This window comes from Ailuropoda melanoleuca, chromosome 5 (genome assembly GCF_002007445.2).
Source record: "Ailuropoda melanoleuca isolate Jingjing chromosome 5, ASM200744v2, whole genome shotgun sequence".
NCBI lineage: Eukaryota > Metazoa > Chordata > Mammalia > Carnivora > Ursidae > Ailuropoda > Ailuropoda melanoleuca.
Window position 1 is genome coordinate 3,002,765 of NC_048222.1, and position 21,389 is coordinate 3,024,153.

Below are 21,389 nucleotides of genomic sequence, written 5' to 3' on the forward strand. Positions count from 1 at the left end.
ATAAATGTGTCTCTATTCTTATTAAAATTGTGTTCTGTCAGTAGAAAAAGTCACTTGTGACAATCCTGAAAAGGAAGTGTGTTAGACACACTTTCATAATGACGGTGGTGGAAGTAACCAACAGATTTCATCAGACTGGGAGATCCCAGAGGGCTTCGTGCTGGAGATGGCATTGGTGTTGGGGGTCTCAGGGGCTTCACTCCTGCGGGTGTCCCTCCTTGTTCTGGATCACCAGTTCTGTCCTTGGCTGTTAGTCCCTGTGTGTGCGTGCTCAGTGTGATGTAAGGCCTTAATAGACCTTCCCCCCCTGCTTAAATTATGCCCCCAGTCCTCTAACCCCTAAAACAGGGACCCCCCTTGGAGCAGGTGTCCACACTCGCTCCCTGCCCCTCCCCTCCCCCATGGTCTTGGTGGAGCTGCAGTCCTACCACTGCACGGACAGGCTCCCGTCAAGGTCACCATCGCTTTCTGTGTTGCTCAATTCAGTGGTCACTTTACATTGTCATTGTACCCAAACTCAGTAGCACTCAGCACAGTGGCCCACTCTCTCTCTATTGTGGGTCCTTTCCCTTGTGTCTGGGGAGCAGAGCTTTCTGCACTAGTTTCCTATCTGCTGCTGTAACAGATACCCTCAAACATAATGGCTTAAACAATAGGAATCTACTGTCTTACAGTTGTGTGGGTCACAGGTCCAGCACAGGTCTCTGTGGCTAAAATTATAGTGTCAGCAGGGCTGTGTTCCCTTCTGTAAGCTCCAGAGACGGATCCATGTCCTTGCCTTTTCTAGCTTCTAGGGGCCCCCCTTTCCATTGTCAAAGCCTTGCATCTCTGTGGCCCTTATTTCTGGGGTCACATCTCCCTCTGACTTCTCTGCCTCCCGCTTCCAGGTTTTAGGGCTCTTGTGATATATTGGGCTCACCCACATAATCCAGGATATTCTCCCTATTTTAAGGTCAGCTGATTAGCAACCTTAATTTCTTCTGCAACTTTGATTCCCTTTTGCTGTATAACCTCACGTATCCATAGTTCCTGAATGTTAGAATGAGGGCATCCTTGGGGGCTCCTGTTCCGTCCTGGTCCAGGTTGTCAGTTCCCACCTGGAACCTCAGTTCTCCAACCTTGCGAGTCTTATCTGCTGTACCATCTCTTGAGAAGGAGGAGGAGGCTTCCAAAGGGGCCTCTGAGGAAACCAGAAAGGGGATTTTGAAGAAATATTGGAGGACACAGTAATGTCTCCTAAGAAAACCGTGAAATCAAATATAGAAGAAAGCACCACTTCAAGCCATATATATATATATATATATATATATATAAACATATCATATATAAACATACATGTTTATGCTTATGTATATATATATGTTTATATGATAAACATATATAAACATATATATATACATATATATATATAATTCTGTTGCTAAAAACAGTGAATGCTGAGGAGAGGGTCATGTGCATTTAAATTGTTGAAGAGCCTACCCCTGAACCCAAACTCCTGTCACCCTGTAAAATATCTTCAAGCCTGAAACCAAAACGGAACACTCTCCTGATTCTTATTCTGACTACACTAGCTACTTCTCACACTCTTCTGCTGACTCATCCCCTGCTAGACTTCTGAATGTTGGAATGGCCTGGGACGGGACCCGAAGCTCCCTATCTGTAAGCTTTCCCTAAGGGATCACATCTAATCCCATAACTCTAAATGCCGTCTTTACTCAGATGAGCCCAAAAAGTTTGCCTCCAGCTTTGATCTCATCCTTGAGGTCTCCACCTGCCTAACAGTATTTCCACACAGACTTCTGGTGGGCATTCCAAGAGCGCAGCCAAGGCAGAACTCTTGATGTCCTTCGCCAGCATATCTTCACACCTGTTCCTCCTTTGCCTTCTCCATCGATGTTCCTCACACCTGTTCCTCCTCCAGCTTCCCCAACACTGTTCCTCACACCTGTTCCTCCTCCAGCTTCCCCATCACTGTTCCTCATACTGTTCCTCCTCCAGCCTTTCCCATCACTGTTCCCCACACCTGTTCCTCCTCCAGCTTCCCCATCACTGTTCCTCACACCTGTCCTCCTCCAGCTTCCCCATCACTGTTCCTCACACCTGTCCTCCTCCAGCTTCCCCATTGATGTTCCTCACACTGTTCCTCCTCCAGCATTTCCCATCACTCTTCCTCAAACCTGTTCCTCCTCCAGCCTTTCCCATCACTGTTCCTCACACTGTTCCTCCTCCAGCCTTTCCCATCACTGTTCCTCACGCCTGTTCCTCCTCCAGCTTCCCCATCACTGTTCCTCACACCTGTTCCTCCTCCAGCTTCCCCATCTCTGTTCCTCACACATGTTCCTCCTCCAGCCTTTCCCATCACTGGTCCTCACACCTGTTCCTCCTCCAGCTTCCCCATCACTGTTCCTCACACCTGTTCCTCCTCCAGGTACCCCATCTCTGTTCCTCACATCTGTTCCTCCTCCAGCTTCCCCATCTCTGTTCCTCACACCTGTTCCTCCTCCGGCCTTTCCCATCACTGTTCCTCATACTGTTCCTCCTCCAGCCTTTCCCATCACTGTTCCTCCTCCAGCCTTTCCCATCACTGTTCCTCACACCTGTTCCTCCTCCAGCTTCCCCATCTCTGTTCCTCATAGTGTTCCTCTTCTAGCCTTTCCCATCACTGTTCCTCACACCTGTTCCTCCTCCAGCCTTTCCCATCACTGTTCCTCCCACCTGTTCCTCCTCCACCTTCCCCATCTCTGTTCCTCATACTGTTCCTCCTGCAGCCTTTCCCATCACTGCTTCTCACACCTTTTCCTCCTCCAGCTTCCCCATCACTGTTCCTCACACCTGTTCCTCCTCCACCTTCCCCATCACTGTTCCTCACACCTGTTCCTCCTCCAGGTTCCCCATCACTGTTCCTCACACCTCTTCCTCCTCCAGCTTCCCCATCTCTGTTCCTCATACTGTTCCTCTTCTAGCCTTTCCCATCACTGTTCCTCCCACCTGTTCCTCCTCCACCTTCCCCATCTCTGTTGCTCATACTGTTCCTCCTGCAGCCTTTCCTATCACTGTTTCCCACACCTGTTCCTCCTCCAGCTTCCCCATCTCTGTTCCTCACACCTGTTCCTCCTCCAGCTCTGCCATCTCTGTTCCTCGCACTGTTCCTCCTCTAGCTTCCCCATCGCTTTTCCTCACACATGTTCCTCCTCCAGCTTCCCCATCGATGTTCCTCACACCTGCTCCTCCTCCAGCCTTTCCCATCACTGTTCCTCGCACTGTTCCTCCTCCAGACTTTCCCATCACTGGTCCTCACACCTGTTCCTCCTCCAGCTTCCCCATCACTGTTCCTCACACCTGTTCCTCCTCCAGGTACCCCATCTCTGTTCCTCACATCTGTTCCTCCTCCAGCTTCCCCATCTCTGTTCCTCACATCTGTTCCTCCTCCAGCTTCCCCATCACTGTTCCTCACACCTGTCCTCCTCCAGCTTCCCCATCGATGTTCCTCACACTGTTCCTCCTCCAGCCTTTCCCATCACTTCCTCATACTGTTCCTCTTCTAGCCTTTCCCATCACTGTTCCTCACACCTCTTCCTCCTCCAGCCTTTCCCATTACTGTTCCTCACACCTGTTCCTCCTCCAGCTTCCCCATCACTGTTCCTCACACTGTTCCTCCTCCAGCTTCCCCATCGTTGTTCCTCAAACTTGTTCCTACTCTAGTCTTCCCCATCTCTGTTCCTCCATCAGCCTTCCCCTTCTCTGTAAACAATACCACATCCATTCAATTGAACAAAACCTGGAGTCCAGTCTTGACTCTTGTCTTTCCTTGAACTCCCTCATTCAGCCCATAAATCCTGTTGATTTTGTGCCCAAACTGCTTCAGACCCATGTGCACTGCCTCCATCTGAGTTCAAGTCAGTCACCTGTGCCTTACGAGTGGTCGCCCTGCTTCCTTGCTTGCCTTCTGTGGTCCATTCTGCTGCTAGCACCCAAGCCTGATCTTGTAAAAATCCACATTGAGTCACATCATTCCCCTGCTCAGACCTCTCCAGAGAGCTTCCTATCACCTGTAAGAATGTGCACACCTTTGACCCGGCAATTCCACAGCCAAGACCTTATCCTAAGATCTTAATCGCTGATGTGCCAAAGAGATGGCTATATGTTCATTTACAGCAGTACTGTTTACCAAAAAAAAAATTGGAAACAACTTAAACATTAGCAATAACTTTAGTATATCTTAAAAGTGATACTAATGAAGAAACTAAAATAATCTGATTATAAAGCAAAATAAAGGTTATAAACATTACATATATGATCCAGTTATGAAAAAAGCCGATGTATAAGTACATGTGGGCAATTGGAGAGGGGCAGCTTTACCACTGGTTACCTGCGGAGGGAGCTGAGCTGGGGGCTTCCTACGTGTCCCTCCAGACTGGGGACTTGGATTATGCTACCACTACATCCGTTGCAGGCTCAAATTACTGTGACCCTAGCAATAGAATGTCAGGACCACTCTTGCCCATGTGTCTTAGAACAACTCCAAATCACTTTTTAAAGAAGACTCTGACCTGCACGGTATCTATCCCCAGTTCCCCATGAGCAAAGGGGTCACTGACTAGGGTGCATGTTTTCTTCCACTCACCCCCTAAGGAGGTAGAATGCTGATCTGGGAGAGTTGCTCATTGCTTTGACCATAAATGTATCCTCCCACGCCCCTCAAAGGGATGTCTGGATCACTAGTTTTTTGTTTGTTTTTTTTTTTTGCCAGTAAGCCCCACCCCACGACCATTGGCCTAGCCTAGAAAACCTATAATCACATTGTTACATGTGCTGTGCAAATACTGTGACGTTAATTTGGCAGAAAACTGGTAAGAATAAAAGGTTTGCACATAATACAGTGTTTGTATGAGTGAAAGGACAATACACTGTCACCCATGAGTATGTAGTAAGTAACCCAGAAATCTATAGCTGCTTAGGGTCTTTTATGAAACCTGTACGTCTTTTGGACAAGACATGCATGTGGAGAGATAAGATAGCAAAGTGGTTCAGAGTGGGCGCAGTGGGGCCTGACATCCGGGGTTCAGATCCTGAAGCCCAAACACAATTCAGCGCCTCTGGGTGAGATTTCAGTCTCTTTGTGCTTCAGGTTCCTCAGACGGTGATCATACCAGCAATAGCTACTTTAGTGGGTTGTTGAAAGAATTTTCAAAGCGAACATCTGCTAAATTGTCGGCGCTGGTACACCGAGCGTAATGATTTACTTGTACGTGTAGGGCTCAGAGAGTCTGCACGTGTCCCCTGAGCCTGGGACCACAGGAGCGGGAAGGAGGGATTTTCCACCCTGCAGGAAGTTGAGTCAGTGGGAAAACAGAGCGATGATCTTGTAAAAGGGGAATTGGTGCCATGGCTGGTGAAGGGCAGGCCCGCGGGTGGCAGCAGGGTCAGCGGGACGGGAAGCAACAGGCCCCAGTGAGGTTCAGCCTTTGCTCAAGTGAGGAGGCTGCGTGAGAATGGAAAACATGTTTGCCAGAGCTCACTCTTCAGCCCAGCGCTGCCATGTGCGGATTTCATACCTCATCCTGAGAAAGGGAAGCAACGCTCAGTCCCACCCTGGGGTAGGAGCGGAGATGATTTTGTAATTATCATTATTACAGAGAACAATAGATGGTCATAATCAGCAAGATAGAGAACTAGAAGGAAGAGCCTCACCTGCACACCCATAACCCAAGATGACCTTTGCTTTGCTATCTTTCCTCCCATTCTTCACCATGGTTACCTCTCCCCCTCACCCCTCCCTCTTCTTTTCCCCTTCCTGTCTCCCTTCCTCCTCCTCCTTTTTATTGACATATAATTCACGTACTGTAAAATTCACCCTTTTAAAGTGTGCAATCCAGTGGTTTTTAGTGTTTTCTCATGTTGTGCCATTATTACCATCTAATTCCAGAATATTCTCATTACCCCACAAAGAAACCTTATAACTATTAGCAGTCAGTCCTCGTTCCCCTTTTTCCTAAGCCCCTGGCAACCACTGCTCTACTTTCTGTCTCTGGATTTTCCTATTCGGGATGCTTCGTATATTTGGAATAATGCAATGTGTGGCCTTTTGTGTCTGACTTCTTTCGCTCAGCATGATGTTCTCAGGGCTTGTCCATGTGTGCAAATATCAGGGCCTCCTTTGCTTCACCCCTATTAGGGCTGAGTAACAGCCCTTGTATGGAGAGACCACACTGCTTGTACGCATTTATCAGTTGGTGGATTTGGGTTCTTCCCACTTTTAGCTGTGTTACATGATGCTGCTATGAACATTTGTGTGCATATGTGCAAATCTTTGTGTGGACGTGTTTTCAGTTCTCTTGTTTATGTACTTAATGCCGTTGCTGGGTCATATGGTAACTCTATGCTTAACTTTTTGAAAAAATACCAAACTGTTTTCTAAAACACTGTACCATGTTCACGCCCACCAGTGGCGTATGATGGCTTCAATTTCTCCATATCCTCATCAACACTTGTCGTTGTCCGTATTTTTATGATAGCCATCCTGCTGGGTATGAAATGGTGTTGCGCCCTGAGGCTGATTTGCGTTTCCCTAGTAACTGATGACGAGGAGCAACTTTTTGTGTGTTCATTGGTCCTTTTATATTCACATTATTTTTATTTATCTTCTTTGGAGAAGTCTATCCAGATCTGTTGCCCATTTTTAATTGGGCTCTTTGTCTTTGATTATTAAGATATAAGGATGCTTGGTACATTAGAGTTACAAGTCCCTTATCAGAAATGTAATTTGCAATTATTTTTTGCCATTCTGTGGGTTGTCTTTTCACATTCGTGCTGGTGTTCTTTGAAACACAATTTTTTTTTTAAAGATTTTATTTATTTATTTGACAGAGATAGAGACAGCCATCGAGAGAGGGAACACAAGCAGGGGGAGTGGGAGAGGAAGAAGCAGGCTCATAGCGGAGGAGCCTGATGTGGGGCTCGATCCCATAACGCCGGGATCACTCCCTGAGTCGAAGGCAGACGCTTAACCGCTGTGCCACCCAGGCGCCCCTGAAACACAATATTTTTAATTTTGATGAAGTCCGGTTTATTTATTTTTTTCTTTGTAAGTTGTACCCTTTGTGTCTAAGAAAGCATAGGCTTCGAATATCTGAATCTAATACACTAATATGCTTTATTAGACTGACATACAGACAGACTAATAGATAGTCTAAGAACCATTGCCTAATCCAAGGTCATGAAGATTTACTCCTATGTTTTATTCTAAGAGTTTTATAGTTCTTGCTCTCACATTTCACTCTTTGATCCATTTTGAGTTAATTCTTGTACATTGTGTGAGATATAGGTCCAACTTCATTCTGCATGTGGATATCTGGCTTTTTCAACACTATTTGACGAAGGACTAAGCTCTTTCCCCATTGAAGTATTTGGCATCCTTGGTGAAAATCAGCTGATGAGAAATGTAAAGTTTAATTTCTAGACTCTATTCCATTGATCTGTATGTCTATCATTGTGCTAGTTCCATGTTGTTTTGATTATTGTAGCTCTGTAGTGGGAAGTGTGAATCTTCCAGTTTTGTTTTATTTTTCAAGATTGTCTTGGCTTTTCTGGGTGCCTTGCATTTTCATATGAGTTTTAGGATTAGCTTTCTAATTTCTAGGGGGAAAAAGGTGGTTGGAGTTTTGATAGGAGTTGCAGTGAATCTGTAGATCAAGTTGGGGCATGTTACCATCTTAACAATACAAGTCTTTTGGTCGTGAATATGGGATGTCTTTCCATTTATTAAGTCATCTTTACTTTCTCTCAATGATGTTTTATAGCCTTCAGGGTATCAGTTTTGTACTACTTTTGTTAAATTTATTCCTAAGTAATTTATTGTTTTTGATGCTGTTGTAAATGGAATTGTTTTCCTAACTTCATTTTCAGATTGTTCATTGCCAGTGTATAGAGAAACCTTTTTCTTTTTATATGACCTTGTATCCTGCAACCTTGCTGAACCCATTTATTAAATCTAATAGTTTCTTAGTGGATTCCTTAGGTTATTCTATATGCAAGATCGTGTTGTCTTGAATGGAGGTAGTTTTATTTCTTCCTTTCCAATATGGATACCTTTTATTTCATTTTCTTGCCCAGTTGCCTTGGCTAGAACTTCCAGGTAGAGGTGGCAAGAAGAGACATTCCTATCTTATTCCTGATCTTAAGGGAAAGCATCCAGTCTTTTACTATTAAGTATGATGTTAAGCATGAAGTTTTATGGATGCCCTTTAGCAGGTTGAGGAAATTTTCTTCAAAGTTTTCTGAGTGTTTTTATCACAAAAGGGTGTTGGACTTCATCATATGACTTTTCTACATCATTTGAGATCATGTGGTTTCCCCCCTTTTGTTGTATTAATGTGACATATTACATTGATTGATTTTCAAATACCAAACCAGCCTTACATCTTTTGAACGTTGAACCAGCCTCACATAAACCCCACTTGGTCATGGTGATAATTCTTTTTTATATTGCTAAATTGTATTTGCTAATATATTTGGAATATTTGTCTATATTTGTGCGTGCCTGTGTGTGTGTGCTATCTTTGTCTGGTTCTGGTATCAGGGTGATAGTACCCTCATAGAATGAGTTGAGAAGTGTTCCTTTCTATTTATTGGAAGAGTTTGTGAATTATTGGTGTCGCTTCTTCTTTAACATTTAGTCAGATTCACCAGTGAGGCTATCTGGGCCTTAACTAACCTTCGTGGGAAGTTTTATGATTATTGACCCAATCTTGTTATTTGCTTGGGGTCTGCTTAGATATTCTGTTTCTTCTTGAGCTGGTTTAGTTAATTTGTGCCTTTCTTGAAATCTCTGCATTTCTTCTAGGTTATATAATTTGTTAATCCACAACATTCATCATATTCCTTATATATGTATTTTTATTTCTATACGATCAATCTCCTTTTTCATTCCTGGTTATAGTAATTTGAGTCTTCTCTCTTTTTTCTTGGTCAGTCTAGCTAAAGCCTTTTAAATTTTGTTAATTATGTTGAGGAACTAACTTTTGTTTTCATTGATTTTCTCTTATTTTTCTATTCTTAATTTCACTTATTTTGGCTTTAATTTTTTTTATTATTGCCGTCCCTCTGTTTGATTTTGGTTTAGTTTGCTCTTCTTTTTCTAGTTTCTTGAGGTAGAATGTTAGGTTCTTTATTTGAGATCTTCGTTTTTTAATATAAGTGTGTACAGGTATAAATTCCCTTGTATGCACTGTTTTGGCCACATTCCATAGATTTTGGCATATATGTTTTCATTTTTACTTATCTCAAAGGATTTTCTAATTTTGTACTGATTTCTTCCTTAAACCATTTGTAAGTTCATTGTTTGATTTCTACATATTTGTAAATTTCCTACCTTTCCTCCTTTACCGATGTCTCCTTCCATTTCATTGTGGTCAGAGAACATACTCTGTATGTCTTTGATCCTTTCAAGTTTATTGAAACTTGTTTTATGGCCTAATGTATGGCCTGTACTGGAGAATATCCCACATGTAGCTGAGACAAACGTGCGTTCTCTTACAGTTGGGTGGGGCATTCTGTATATGTCTGTTAGGTCCAGTTGGTTTATAGTTTTGCTCAGCTCTTCTATCTCTTGGTTGATCTTCTATCTAGTCGTTCTATCTTCCAGTCATCTGTTTAGGCATACTTTTATAAATAATCGTAATTATTATACACACACACACACATAGATATAGGTTTATTTATTTTAGAGAGAGCACGGAGGAGGGGGGGAGAGAGAGTCTTAAGAGTGACACGGGGCTTGATCCTATGACCCTGAGATCACAACCCAAGCCGAAACCAAGAGTTGCATGCTTGACTGACTGCACCACCTAGGTGCTCCTCTATATATTATTTTTGTATATTTTTCTTTTATTAGTATTACAATATTAGTCATATCAGATTCTATACATACGTCATTTGAAAGTATGTTTACATTAAATATTAACTCAAATGATTTATTTAGCCATTTCTCTGTTGTTGGAATTTAGGCTGCTCATAGTGTTATTTTCTGCCATCTAAAAAAAACTGTGGGCACAAAAATAGACAGATAGATCAATAGAATAGAAAACCCAGAAATAAACCCACAAGTATATGGTCAGTTAATCTTTGACCAAAAGATTGGAAAGAATACCCAATGGGAAAAGGACAGTCTTTTCAACAAATGGTGTTGGGTAAACTGGGCAGCAACATACAGAAGAAAGAAACTGGACCACCGTATTACATGATACACAAATTCAAAACGGATTAAAGACCTAAATGTGAGATAGGAAACCATCAAAATCCTAGAGGGGAATGCAGGCAGCAACCTCTTTGACATTGGCCTTAGCAACTTCTTTCTAGAGATGTCTGCTGAGGCAAGGAAAACAAAAGCAAATAAAAACTGTTGGAGCTACATCAAAATAAAAAGCATCTGCACAGCAAAGGAAATAGTCGACAAAACTAAAAGGCAATCTATGGAACAAGAGAAGTTATTTTCAAATGACATATTTGATTAAGGATTAGTATCCAAGATATATAAAGAACTTACACAACTCAACACAAGAAAACAAATAATGCAATTAAAAATGGGCAGGAGACATCCAGATGGCCAACAGACACATGAAAAGATGCTCATGCAAATCAAAACCACAGTGAGATACCACCTCGTACCTGTCACAATGGCTGAAATCAAAACACAAGAAACAAGTGTTGGTGGAGGATGTGGAGAACAAGGAACCCTCATGCACTGCTGATGGGAGTGCAAACTGGGGCAGCCACTGTGGAGAACAGTGTGGAAGTTCCTCAAAAAGTTAAAAACTAAAATTACCATTTGATCCAGTAATTCCACTACTGGGTATTTACCCAAAGAATATAAAAACACAAATTTGAAAAGATATATGCACCCCTATGTTTATTGCAGCGTTATTTACAATAGTCAAATTATGGAAGCAGCCTCGTGCCCATTGATAGATGAAGGAATAGAGAAGAGGTATGTATATACACAATGGAATATTATTCAGCCATAAAAAGAATGAAAGTTTGCCATATACAATGGCATGGATGGAGCTTGAGAGTACAATGCTGAGCGAAATTAGTCAGTCAGAGAAAGGCAAATGCCATATGATTTCACTCATGTGGAACTTAAGAAACAAAACAAATGAGCAAAGGGAAAAAAAATAAGAGTGAAAAAGAGAGACAAACCAACAAGCTGATTCTTAACGATAGAGATCAAACTGATGGTTACCGGAGGGGAAGGTAGATGGAGGGATATGTGAGACAGGTGATGGGGCTTAAGGAGGGCACTTGTGATGAGCACCAGGTGATGGATGGAAGTGCTCAATCACTGTATTGTACACCTGGAACTAATACAGCACTGTGAACTAACCTGAATTAAATAAAAACTTAACAAATATAAAAAATAAAAATAAAATTAAGTAAAACTATCATGTTTGTGCTTAAGAGCTTCTCTGTATTTGGAGTAATTTCCGTAATAAAAAACATAAGACAGTTGAATTACTAACTGGTAAAAGCGTGTGACTAACAAATTCTTTTACCCATGTCTAAGATCTCATACACTTCAGGATAAAGATAGGCTTCACATAACCTAATAGTCTAAATGAGAAAGGTAACACTATAACAGTAACGGAAGAAATGTAGGAGAATATCTTTGTGACCTAGAGATTGGTGGCACTTTTTTTTTTTTGTGAGATGGATTATTTTATTATTGCTTCTTTACAGATGAGGAAACCAACGCCCAGAAAGGTTAAGGAATTCATGTAAGGTCACACAGCTAGGCAGAGCTGGGATTTAATCCACGCAGTCCGGTTCCAGCATCCAAGTTGGGTGGATAAAGAAGGGCTTCTCTGAGGAACCAAGTGTTCACTGTTGCCCATTTCTTACTCTCTGTCTTGACCAAACTTTAGTCAGGCTTCTCTCTTGCCTACAGGCCGGTGAACTCTGCTTGTCCCAAGCCTGAGCAAGCACAAAAAAGTAGAACGTGTCTCCCCTTACCGGCTTCTGGAAATGTGCTGACCACAGCCAAGACCCTGTACCTATCAGACCCCACCGGTCATTTCCCATTGCCTGTCTGGTTTCCCCTCAAGAGATTCTGCTTTCCTCCTCCTTTATCCTGTAAAAGAAGAACTTTTTTCTGCTGCATATTGAGATGCTCGCAGATTTCTGAGACAGAAGTGTTCTCTCTTGCGCTGTAGTCTCTTTCTAATTAAAGCATCTCCCTATCTATGTCCAGATTTTGTTTTTATTGGACAGTGTTTGAGCTGAGATCTGAGGGGGTAGCAGGTGCAACTCTATGAAGAAAGGAAGGTGTTGCAGGTAGACGGAATAGCATGTACAAAGGTCCTGAGGTGAGTGGGAACATTGAGCACTTGAGGAAATAAAAGATTAGATGTTAAGTGAAATAAGCCCCAGATCAAGCACCCAGGTTCCCTCTATCTTTCTGCTCATCTGTCCTCAGATGTTGGCTGCTTCCTTCAAGGTGGCAGTATGGCTACCGCACTCCACACACCTTATGGAACCCTTCCTCTTGCTCCTTTGTAACAGAGAGGAAAGTCTTTTGGGAAGCATCACGTCAGACCTTCCCCCAGGTCTCATTGCCCAGACCAGTCCATTACCAATGTGATTTAGACCAATCACAATTCACCCTTGGGGCATGGCCTCAGGGAGACAAGAGCTCACTGGGCACTTGAACAAAATGAGGGCTCCTTTGGCCAGGAAGAGCGAGTTATGGGTGAACAACCACCAGTGGCTGCCATTTGCCCCTGCTGTGAACTTTCTGACTCTTCAAACAACACTTCAGAAGAGCAGCTGAAGGGGACAGAAAATTGGGGAATATGATTCTATCAACACTAAAGATGTTCTGCTGAATGAAGGATGCCATGGATGGAGGGAAAAGACACGACAATTTGGGAGGTTATTTTGCAATATTCATAACCAACAAGGGAATATTATCCAGCATATAGAAGGAAATTGACAAAGAAAAAAATAGAAAACCCAATACAAAATGAAGAAAGGATATGAACGAGTATTTTATTTTTTTAAAGATTTTATTTATTTGTCAGAGCGAGAGAGAGCATAAGCAGGGGGTGCAGCAGGCAGAGGGAGAATCAGGGTGCCCCCTGAGCAAGGAGCCCAATGTGGGACTCAATCCCAGGACCCTGGGATCATGACCTGAGCTGAAGGCAAACGCTTAACAGACGGAACCACCCAGGCATCCCTGAACTAGCATTTTACAGAAGATTTCCCGGTAAGGCTCTATGTGTGTGAGATAGGTTCAAACTCATTATCAGAGAACTGCAAAATAAAGCAATGAAGTGTTACTTGACATCTTTTGACTGAGGAAGTGTTACTTTACGTCTTTTGACTGATGAAAAGTTAAACCCAAGATGACACCCAACATCCAGAGGTCTAGGGATATAGAAATCTGCATGTTGGCGGGAGTGTGGCTGGTGCGGCCATTCTGGAGAGAATCAGACTCCGATTAGCCCAAGGAGGTTTCTGAATACATTCTGACCCACCAATCCCATTCCTGTTTCTATCCCAAAGAAATCTCATTGGGTTAGAATCTAGGGGTCAACCACCAGGAGACGGAATTGCTAAAATGTGGTCGACCATGGAATACTAAACTTCAGTTCAGAGACATAGACTACACGTACAGACGGTAGCATGAATGAATCCTAAAAACATAGTATTGAGAGAGAAAGAGTGAGAAAAAGACTGGCGATCCAATACCATTCATATAAATGAAGGATGCATACACACAACAGAATATAATTGTGCACAAATGTCATAATAGTGGCTTGTAGAGGAGAGGGCAGTGAGGGTGGGAAACAGAGATGAAGGGAATAAATAAATAAGAGAGAAGCTTTGTCTGGACCAAATATAATGTATCATGAGCTAAAAAATATGACTAACACACTCCTCTTCACTTGAGATCCTAAATGAATGAATAAATGAGCCCCTCATCCTTCCATCCATTCTTTCAGGTGCACTGCATTCCCTTCCGCCTTTTGGAATGGACCGATTTTTGTTGCCACCGACTAGGTTATGAGCCTGCCTTTTCTCCTCATACCTGAACAGCTCAGGGCTTTCTTGGTCTTTCTGACTTTTCTCAGTTGGGGCAAATATAGCATCATTGTTTGAAATTCCATTGGTCTCCCAGGTGTGATGCTGATATTTTCCAAACATGTTTGTTAATTTTCTTTGCTGTTAGAACTTTTTCATTTTCACTTATGTCTATTCAGATTTTCCACTAGAATCATTTCCATTGCAGTAAAACTCCGCAGTCCTCCCTTTGATTTTGTCATACTTTCTCACTACTTGGTTGCTTCTCTTTGGGTCTTTTATCAACTGGAATACTTAGCTAACCAGTTGCCATAACACCGACTGTTAGACATCCTGTTCTTTCCCTCCAATATATGAGCCCCCCCTTTAAATATATCAAATGGTTATTTAATTAAGATCCTCTTCTTGGCTGTTCTTAAGCCCATAAGCAATGATTTAATTGTTATAGTTTTCCTAGTATGTTTTTGTTTTAATTCTTCATTATTCTTCCTTATAAAAGGACTTCAGTGAATTCCATCTGTTCTTCTGGATAAATATTAAGTTATAACCCAATGGCCTAGATGTCGTCAGTGTGAGGTCAAAATAAGGATACCGCATTCTCACTGCTTGACCGATGCCCGGAGTTGGCGGGTGTTACATTTTCCTCTGGTGCATATACGCAGTTTGTCTTTGTGCAAGGGGCCTAGGGAATCCTTACAGGGCTTGCTTTGGGAGAATAGCTAAGAGTTACAGACTCTTAGTTTCTTCTGTCTGTCTGAGGGGGGAAAGGTTCTGAAGAAGGAGAATCCTTAAGAGTGGGTATCAATGTGGGCACCTGGGTGGCTCGGTCGGTTAAGTGTCTGCCTTCAGCTCAGGTCATGATCTCAGGGTCCTGGGATGGAGTCCCATGTCAGGCTCCCTGCTCATCGGGGAGTCTGCTTCTCCCTCTGACCCTCCCCCTGCTTGTGCTCACGCACTCGCTCTCTCTCTCTCTCTCTTGCAAAAATAAAGAAAATCTTTTAAAAGAAGAGTGGGTATCAATGCAGGAGCTTTCTGAGAGAGTCTCTTATAATACCGTAGTATATTTTTTAAAAGATTTTATTTACTTGAGAGAAATTGAGAGAGAGAGAGAGAATGAGAGCATGAGCACAAGCTGGGGGAGGAGCAGCAGGAGAAGACATGGGACTCGATCCCAGGACCCTGAGATCATGACCTGAGCTGAAGGCAGACGCTTAACTCACTGAGCCACGCAGGCGCCCACCACAGTATTTTCTAACTGGTATTTGCAAGCATGTAGTTTTGTTTTTCCAGTGCTGAACTCTTTTTTTTTTTTTTTAACCTCTTCATTCCTTGAAGGTATAATAATTACCATAATAATCCTGCTATTTATTAAATGCCTTCTCTACGCCCGGCATAGTGCTAGACACTTGAGGATTTGCTGTGTCATTTACAAGTCTTTATGAGGCATGCATCGTAGTCCTACCTTACAGGTCAGGAAGGAAGCCCAGGGTGGTGATAAGAAGCAGCACAGGCAGGATTTCCAAAACCAGCATTCTTTCTATTTCATGACACCATCTTCCTGCAATCACATAACCTGGAAATAATAATAAGATGTGTCCTTATTATACCACTTGCATTTTCAAGAACATGATTTAATTATAATGGTGTAATCAAGCATCCTTTGTGCATTCCTAATTTTATTAAGAAAACCAATTATGTTTCACTATTAAATAAGTTGATAATTATTATTAAGAAAATATTAATATGCTTTTATTTAAATTCTTAAGCAATGTTTAAAAGGTACAAAAATAATAGAATGAACACCTATGTGCCCAACATCCAGCTTAAGACCTAAAACATTACCAAGAAAAGACCTTTATGTGAGTTTCCTTGGTCACATCATATACACCCCTATCCCCAAGAGCTGATTACTCCACTGAATTTGGGGTTTCAGGATAGCTATTTTTGATTATTTATTAGTTAGACTCACAAAAAGAAAACAGGTGGCATCCCCAAATTAGGATAATTTGATGAGGGTATATTCACAAAGGACTTTTTATAAGCAGTCAATGTGGGAGAATCACAGAGAAAGTAGAGTAACCTAGTGTGGATAGCAACCAGATTATCCATCTTTAGGACCAAAGGGATGAGGAGGGGAGCGGTTTCCAGAATCTGGAAGAGGAGAGGGTCATGAAGAACTGTGCTCCATGAAAGGAGCGGCAACCTCGGTCAGTACCTAGAGCTATGTCTGTGGCCACTCAGAATTGCAGGGAGGCCTGGGAAATCATGATCTTTAGATATGCTATCACCGCTGCTAAGAAAATGAGGATGCTGACAATAAGAAAGTGGGAGAGAATAGATTTTGTGTAGGCCCCCAGTAGCGTCTGCCACAGTTGCTTAAAATTCTTCATTGACCCCTCATTGCCACAAGATAAAATCCAAATTTGTCCTTAGCATGGACCCTGTCCAGGGTCCTCAGTGACCTACTCTGGCCTACCTGTGCATCCTACCTGCCTCAAACACTATTCTCCCTGGTCCTAAATTACCAGTCACTTTGTGAATATCAAGCTCTCCTGTCTTCCACACCTTCATGCATGCTGTTCGGTCAGCCCTGTTGCTTTGCAATAACCATATTTCTCTCGTCTACCCCAAATACCTGTTATTTCAAGTCTAGCTGGAGCATTATGTCCTATTTGAAATCTGCTTTGACCCTTAGAGCCAGACCAGGTGCTCCCCACTGTACATGCCTGTAGCAGCTTGAGCTCATTTCTATCATTCATTCATTCATTCAGTTGTAATGAAGTTGTTTATGTGTGTCTGTGTCCCTGATGCACTGAGTTCCTTAAATGTAATATGAATAAAGAAATGAATTGGTGTTGGTGTTAAGCCCTTGTCTGGGGAGATATTATTTGACAGAAATAAGTGTTGCCTTTTGTTTTGATATCCCTTTGATTTTTTGTAGTCTGTGTACCTGGGCCATGCATTTCTATTTCAGTAATGTTTTTTTCAAAGCAGTTTTTTTTGTTGTCAACTTATATTTGTTCCCTTTTGGTTCCAGTTGTTGAAATGGATGAAGAAAATGGACTTTTGCTTCTAGAACTGAATCCTCCTAACCCCTGGGATTCAGAACCCAGAGCTCCGGAACATTTGGCTTTTGGAGAAGTGCAGGTAAGGAATTAAAATTCTTATATAATTAAAATTATAATATTGTTGGGGCGCCTGGGTGGCACAGCGGTTAAGCGTCTGCCTTCGGCTCAGGGCGTGATCCCGGCGTTATGGAATCGAGCCCCACATCAGGCTCCTCTGCTATGAGCCTGCTTCTTCCTCTCCCACTCCCCCTGTTTGTGTTCCCTCTCTCACTGGCTGTCTCTATCTCTGTCAAATAAATAAATAAATAAAATCTTTAAAAAATTATAATATTGTTAAAAACAAAAATAAAACTAAGATGTCCATTTATATATGTAAAAATATAAAATGAAATATATATATGTATATTTACATCCTATATTACCTTGAATACTCTTTGAGGGCATGTTAGGGCATGAAATAAAGTTATTCTGAACTCTTGAGCAAATTTTTTAGGACCCTCCAGCACTTGATAGGAATTGCAAGGAAATATATTCAGAAGAAAACCAAACAACAAAAAAACATGAATAAAGGAGGTCCCAAAGGAGAGTTGTGCCATTGGAGGCAATAAGGAAATTACCTTTGATTCCAGATCACTGTCAGATAAGACGGCCAGTGTATGTTTCTGCACATTGCCCTGAGATAATTTACGAGCCTTGTGGTAAATTTTCTTAGCTGTAGGAGAGTTTCCCCTGGAGGAAACACTTTGGCAGTTTGGGAGAGGTGAACAGTACAAAATTCATTTTTCTGGAATATCTGGGAAGCTTGTGAAAATGGGCATTTACTTTTCTGAGGAAACGAAGGGGAACCTGCCGAGAATAGATGTAATAAAATGGCATTTGATTCCTGGCCCTCTCCTCGCCCCTTTGTTGGCTTTCCACAGCGGAGTTTATATTACCTAATCTCTGCGTCTTGGTGTACTTCCTGTTTGCTCTGGACGCCCCAGAGCATGGGGCAGGGGTGAGGAACGGAGCTGGAATATTCTATTCCGTGCCTGTGTCCGTGTCATTGTTCGTAGCCATCCTCAGAAGAGCATGACATCATGAGTTAGCAGGTCACTTCGAAGAGGAAGCCTTGCAAGCCTGTTTAGCCCACCCACGCAAACTTGCCAGGGGTCCTCCCTGTACCTATTCACCACCACTCCGGCATGCCACTCCCCAAGTGTCTGTCACAACATCTCTAACGGCCTTTCCTGTAAATGGTGCCCTCAAGGACTGGTCACAGCGGATATTCTGCAGTGCACACGTGCATAAGCATCTAGGAGCTAATTAAAATAGAGTAAACTAGGTCAGTCTGTTGTTTTGACACCTAAAACCAGCCATGAGAATTTCTATTCTAAAGAAGCCATGGTGGGTCCTGGGGGTTTGCCTTGAGTCCTCCTTGCCTGAGCGCTCTTACAAGCAAAGTCTCCAGCGAGACTCGTGGGCGAAGCAGCACAAACCTTTCCGCTCTGTTGCTGGCCGGTCAGGATTCCATCATCTGAATCCCACTGTCTTCCAACAGGTAACATACCTCACTCATGCCTGCATGGACCTCAAGCTGGGAGACAAGAGGATGGTGTTCGACCCTTGGTTAATGGGTCCTGCTTTTGCCCGTGGATGGTGGCTGCTGCACGAGCCTCCGTCTGATTGGCTGGAGAGGCTGTGCCGCGCAGACCTGATTTACATCAGTCACATGCACTCGGACCACCTGAGGTAACAGAGCCCTGAGCACCAGACTAGGAAAAAGTGCTGCAGGCAGAGTGCCTTTTCCCCGGGGCTTTTGCAATCACTGCTCCCATTGAGCTGGGTTCAGTCGGGATGGTGAAGAGAAGACAAATTTGCTTACATTTGCATCGCCTAGTTTTAGCAGTGCTTGCACACTTTATACCTCGGAGACTGAAGAAGGAGCCTGTGTGGGGAGGGGGTGGGGCTTAACAACCCTCCTTAGGCTCTCACTTCCCACTCTGGGGCCCCTTGGTAACAGTCTGCATTGAAGGATCACCAAAGCTGACTTCCTTTTTCCGTTCAACATTTTAGCAGGAGCCAGCACCGATTTTTCTGTACAGGGCCAGAGAGTAAGTAGTTTAGCTCTACGAGCCCTGGGACCACTGTCCCACCTGCTCAGCTCTGTGTTTGTGGTGCCAAGGCAGCTACTGACAGCCCTGAAGGAGCCGAGGATGTTCCGATGAAATCTTATTCTCAGGCAATGACATTTGAATAGCATATACTTCCATGTGTCCCAAAATGTCACCGTCCTTTTGATCTCTTTTTATCTATTCCCATTTCAAAAAGGTAAAAACCATTCTTAGCTTGCAGGAGCGGATTGCTGTGGTTTGCCAGCTCCTGATTTCATAGCATCCCAGTAACCCCAAGCTCCCAGCTTTTTAACTCCGGGTCACCCTCAAGTAACACTTTGTGGAAAACAGAGCAATATCATACTGGAAATAGGAACTGAAGCCTCCCTAGCCCACATAGGCAATGAAAGAGGAGGGGGAGAAGAGAATTTTCACTCATAAAAGCACATGTGTTTGCCAATGGACTATTTATGGAAGAGGGAGGGCCATATTCCCAACCCCTGGTTAATTACAGGGTCATTTTTGTTCTTCCTTGTTTACAAGGTTGTATCACTGCTGCTGAGTTACCAATATAAACACGTAGCAATGCCCACAACGTTATAAAATGAAGCAACTTCAACCTTTTTTTTTTCTGTGATCCTACATGACAAAGTTCACATGGAGGACTTACTCTGATAGAAACGTTTGTGCTTAGGGATGAGATATGTTGTTTGCTGGTTGACTGGCCCCTGGATTTTCTACTCAAGCATATGGGATCTCTAAGACATGAATATGGTCTCATTTATTTTTTTTTAAAGGGAATGGTTTAAAAGCTTAGTTAACTGGTTTAATAGCAGATTACCTGCAGCACACTTATGAACTGACGACAACCTGACACTGGGGTGCTATGATGGAGCATCTATTTGTCCACTGCATGATGTCTTTGTCCCACACGGTGTCCTGGGTCCAAATCGGTACAGCTCCACATTCCTGAGAGCCCTGGGTTCATGCATCCTGTAATAACAGTAACACACGGTAATGGCTTTATGTAGCTTGTATGGAAAGAGCACGATCACGTATATGAGGTGATTCCTCCCTGGTACCTATTACAAGTTGCACTTGCCCAAAGTCCTCATGACAGTTTATTCAGGGAATGCACTGAATTTGAGGGAAGGGAAGAACTTTTCATGCCATTTTGTCCAGTTGTATCCCAACCACAACCCTAAAAACCAATTTAGTCTTAATTTCAGGGGGTGATGTGGGCGGATTTTCAGACATTACAACACCATTCCTCAGCCAGAGGTGAGGCAGTCACTTTAAGATTAAAGAAACAACGGCCTGTGTGGTCTGTAGATAGCATTCTGTAAACACAACCTTTACCTGAGCCGAAGTGAAAGATGGTTTTCTTTTCGTTCACCAGTGATGTCCTTCACAAAAACAAGGGGAAAGGCCAGTGTCCTCAGTGAGTAGTCTTTAGTAAAAAAAAATGTGATTTTATTGTGTAAATGGAGGGAATATTACAAGACATGATGTTATTAATAAATGCCAGTGAGAATTGTCAACAATTAAAAAACCATCACAAAATAATAAATATACATTTTAGAGTAGCTTATCCTAACTTCCAAAGTCCTTTAAAATAGAAGATTTAGGTGCTGAATTCAGAGATTGAAGGCACATTCAAAGAATCTTTGACTTTTTAAATAGTTTTTTTTTTTTTTGGTTGTTTGTTTTTTCAAATCCTTTGTTGTTAATGAAGAAAACTTACTGATTTTCCCCACTCCCAGATTCTACTTATTTGAATACCTTTTAACACAGTGCTGGAACTTAAATATGAGTATAGTTAATAACTACTGATATGCAAATTTTGCTTACACTTTTCTTACAATTAAATAACCCATTTCCCCTGATATTGTCCTCTGTGTACAAGTGTGAGTCTTAAACCAGACAGTATCTTCATAAGAGTCTGGGATTGCCTTCTGATAGAAGCACTAGGTCTAGAACCTGAAAACCTGACTTTTCATACCAATTTGCTATTTGTTAGTTGTGTGTTTCTGAATACATTTCCTCACTTATAAAAACAAGACAAAAATTCAGCAGGTTTTTGGTAAGAATCAAAATACCATGTGAAAGCGCCTAGCACCCTGTTCGACATATAATAGATCCCTAGCCCTTT

At 42.6% G+C, this 21,389-nt stretch overlaps 1 protein-coding gene across 9 annotated transcripts in view; it reads left to right on the forward strand.

The window, feature by feature from the left end:
• Positions 1–21,389, forward strand: part of LOC100468655 (cytidine monophosphate-N-acetylneuraminic acid hydroxylase) — a 110,663-nt gene that overhangs the window by 44,751 nt on the left and 44,523 nt on the right. For all 9 annotated transcript variants that reach the window (XR_004625342.1, XM_002915833.4, XM_034660242.1 and 6 more), the window contains 2 exons: positions 17,114–17,223; positions 18,685–18,875. Coding sequence is in view for 8 of the 9 variants with exons in the window: in XM_002915833.4 (XP_002915879.1) it covers positions 17,114–17,223; positions 18,685–18,875 (301 nt within the window). In the remaining variant the exon portion in view is untranslated. The remainder of the gene's footprint in view (positions 1–17,113; positions 17,224–18,684; positions 18,876–21,389) is intronic.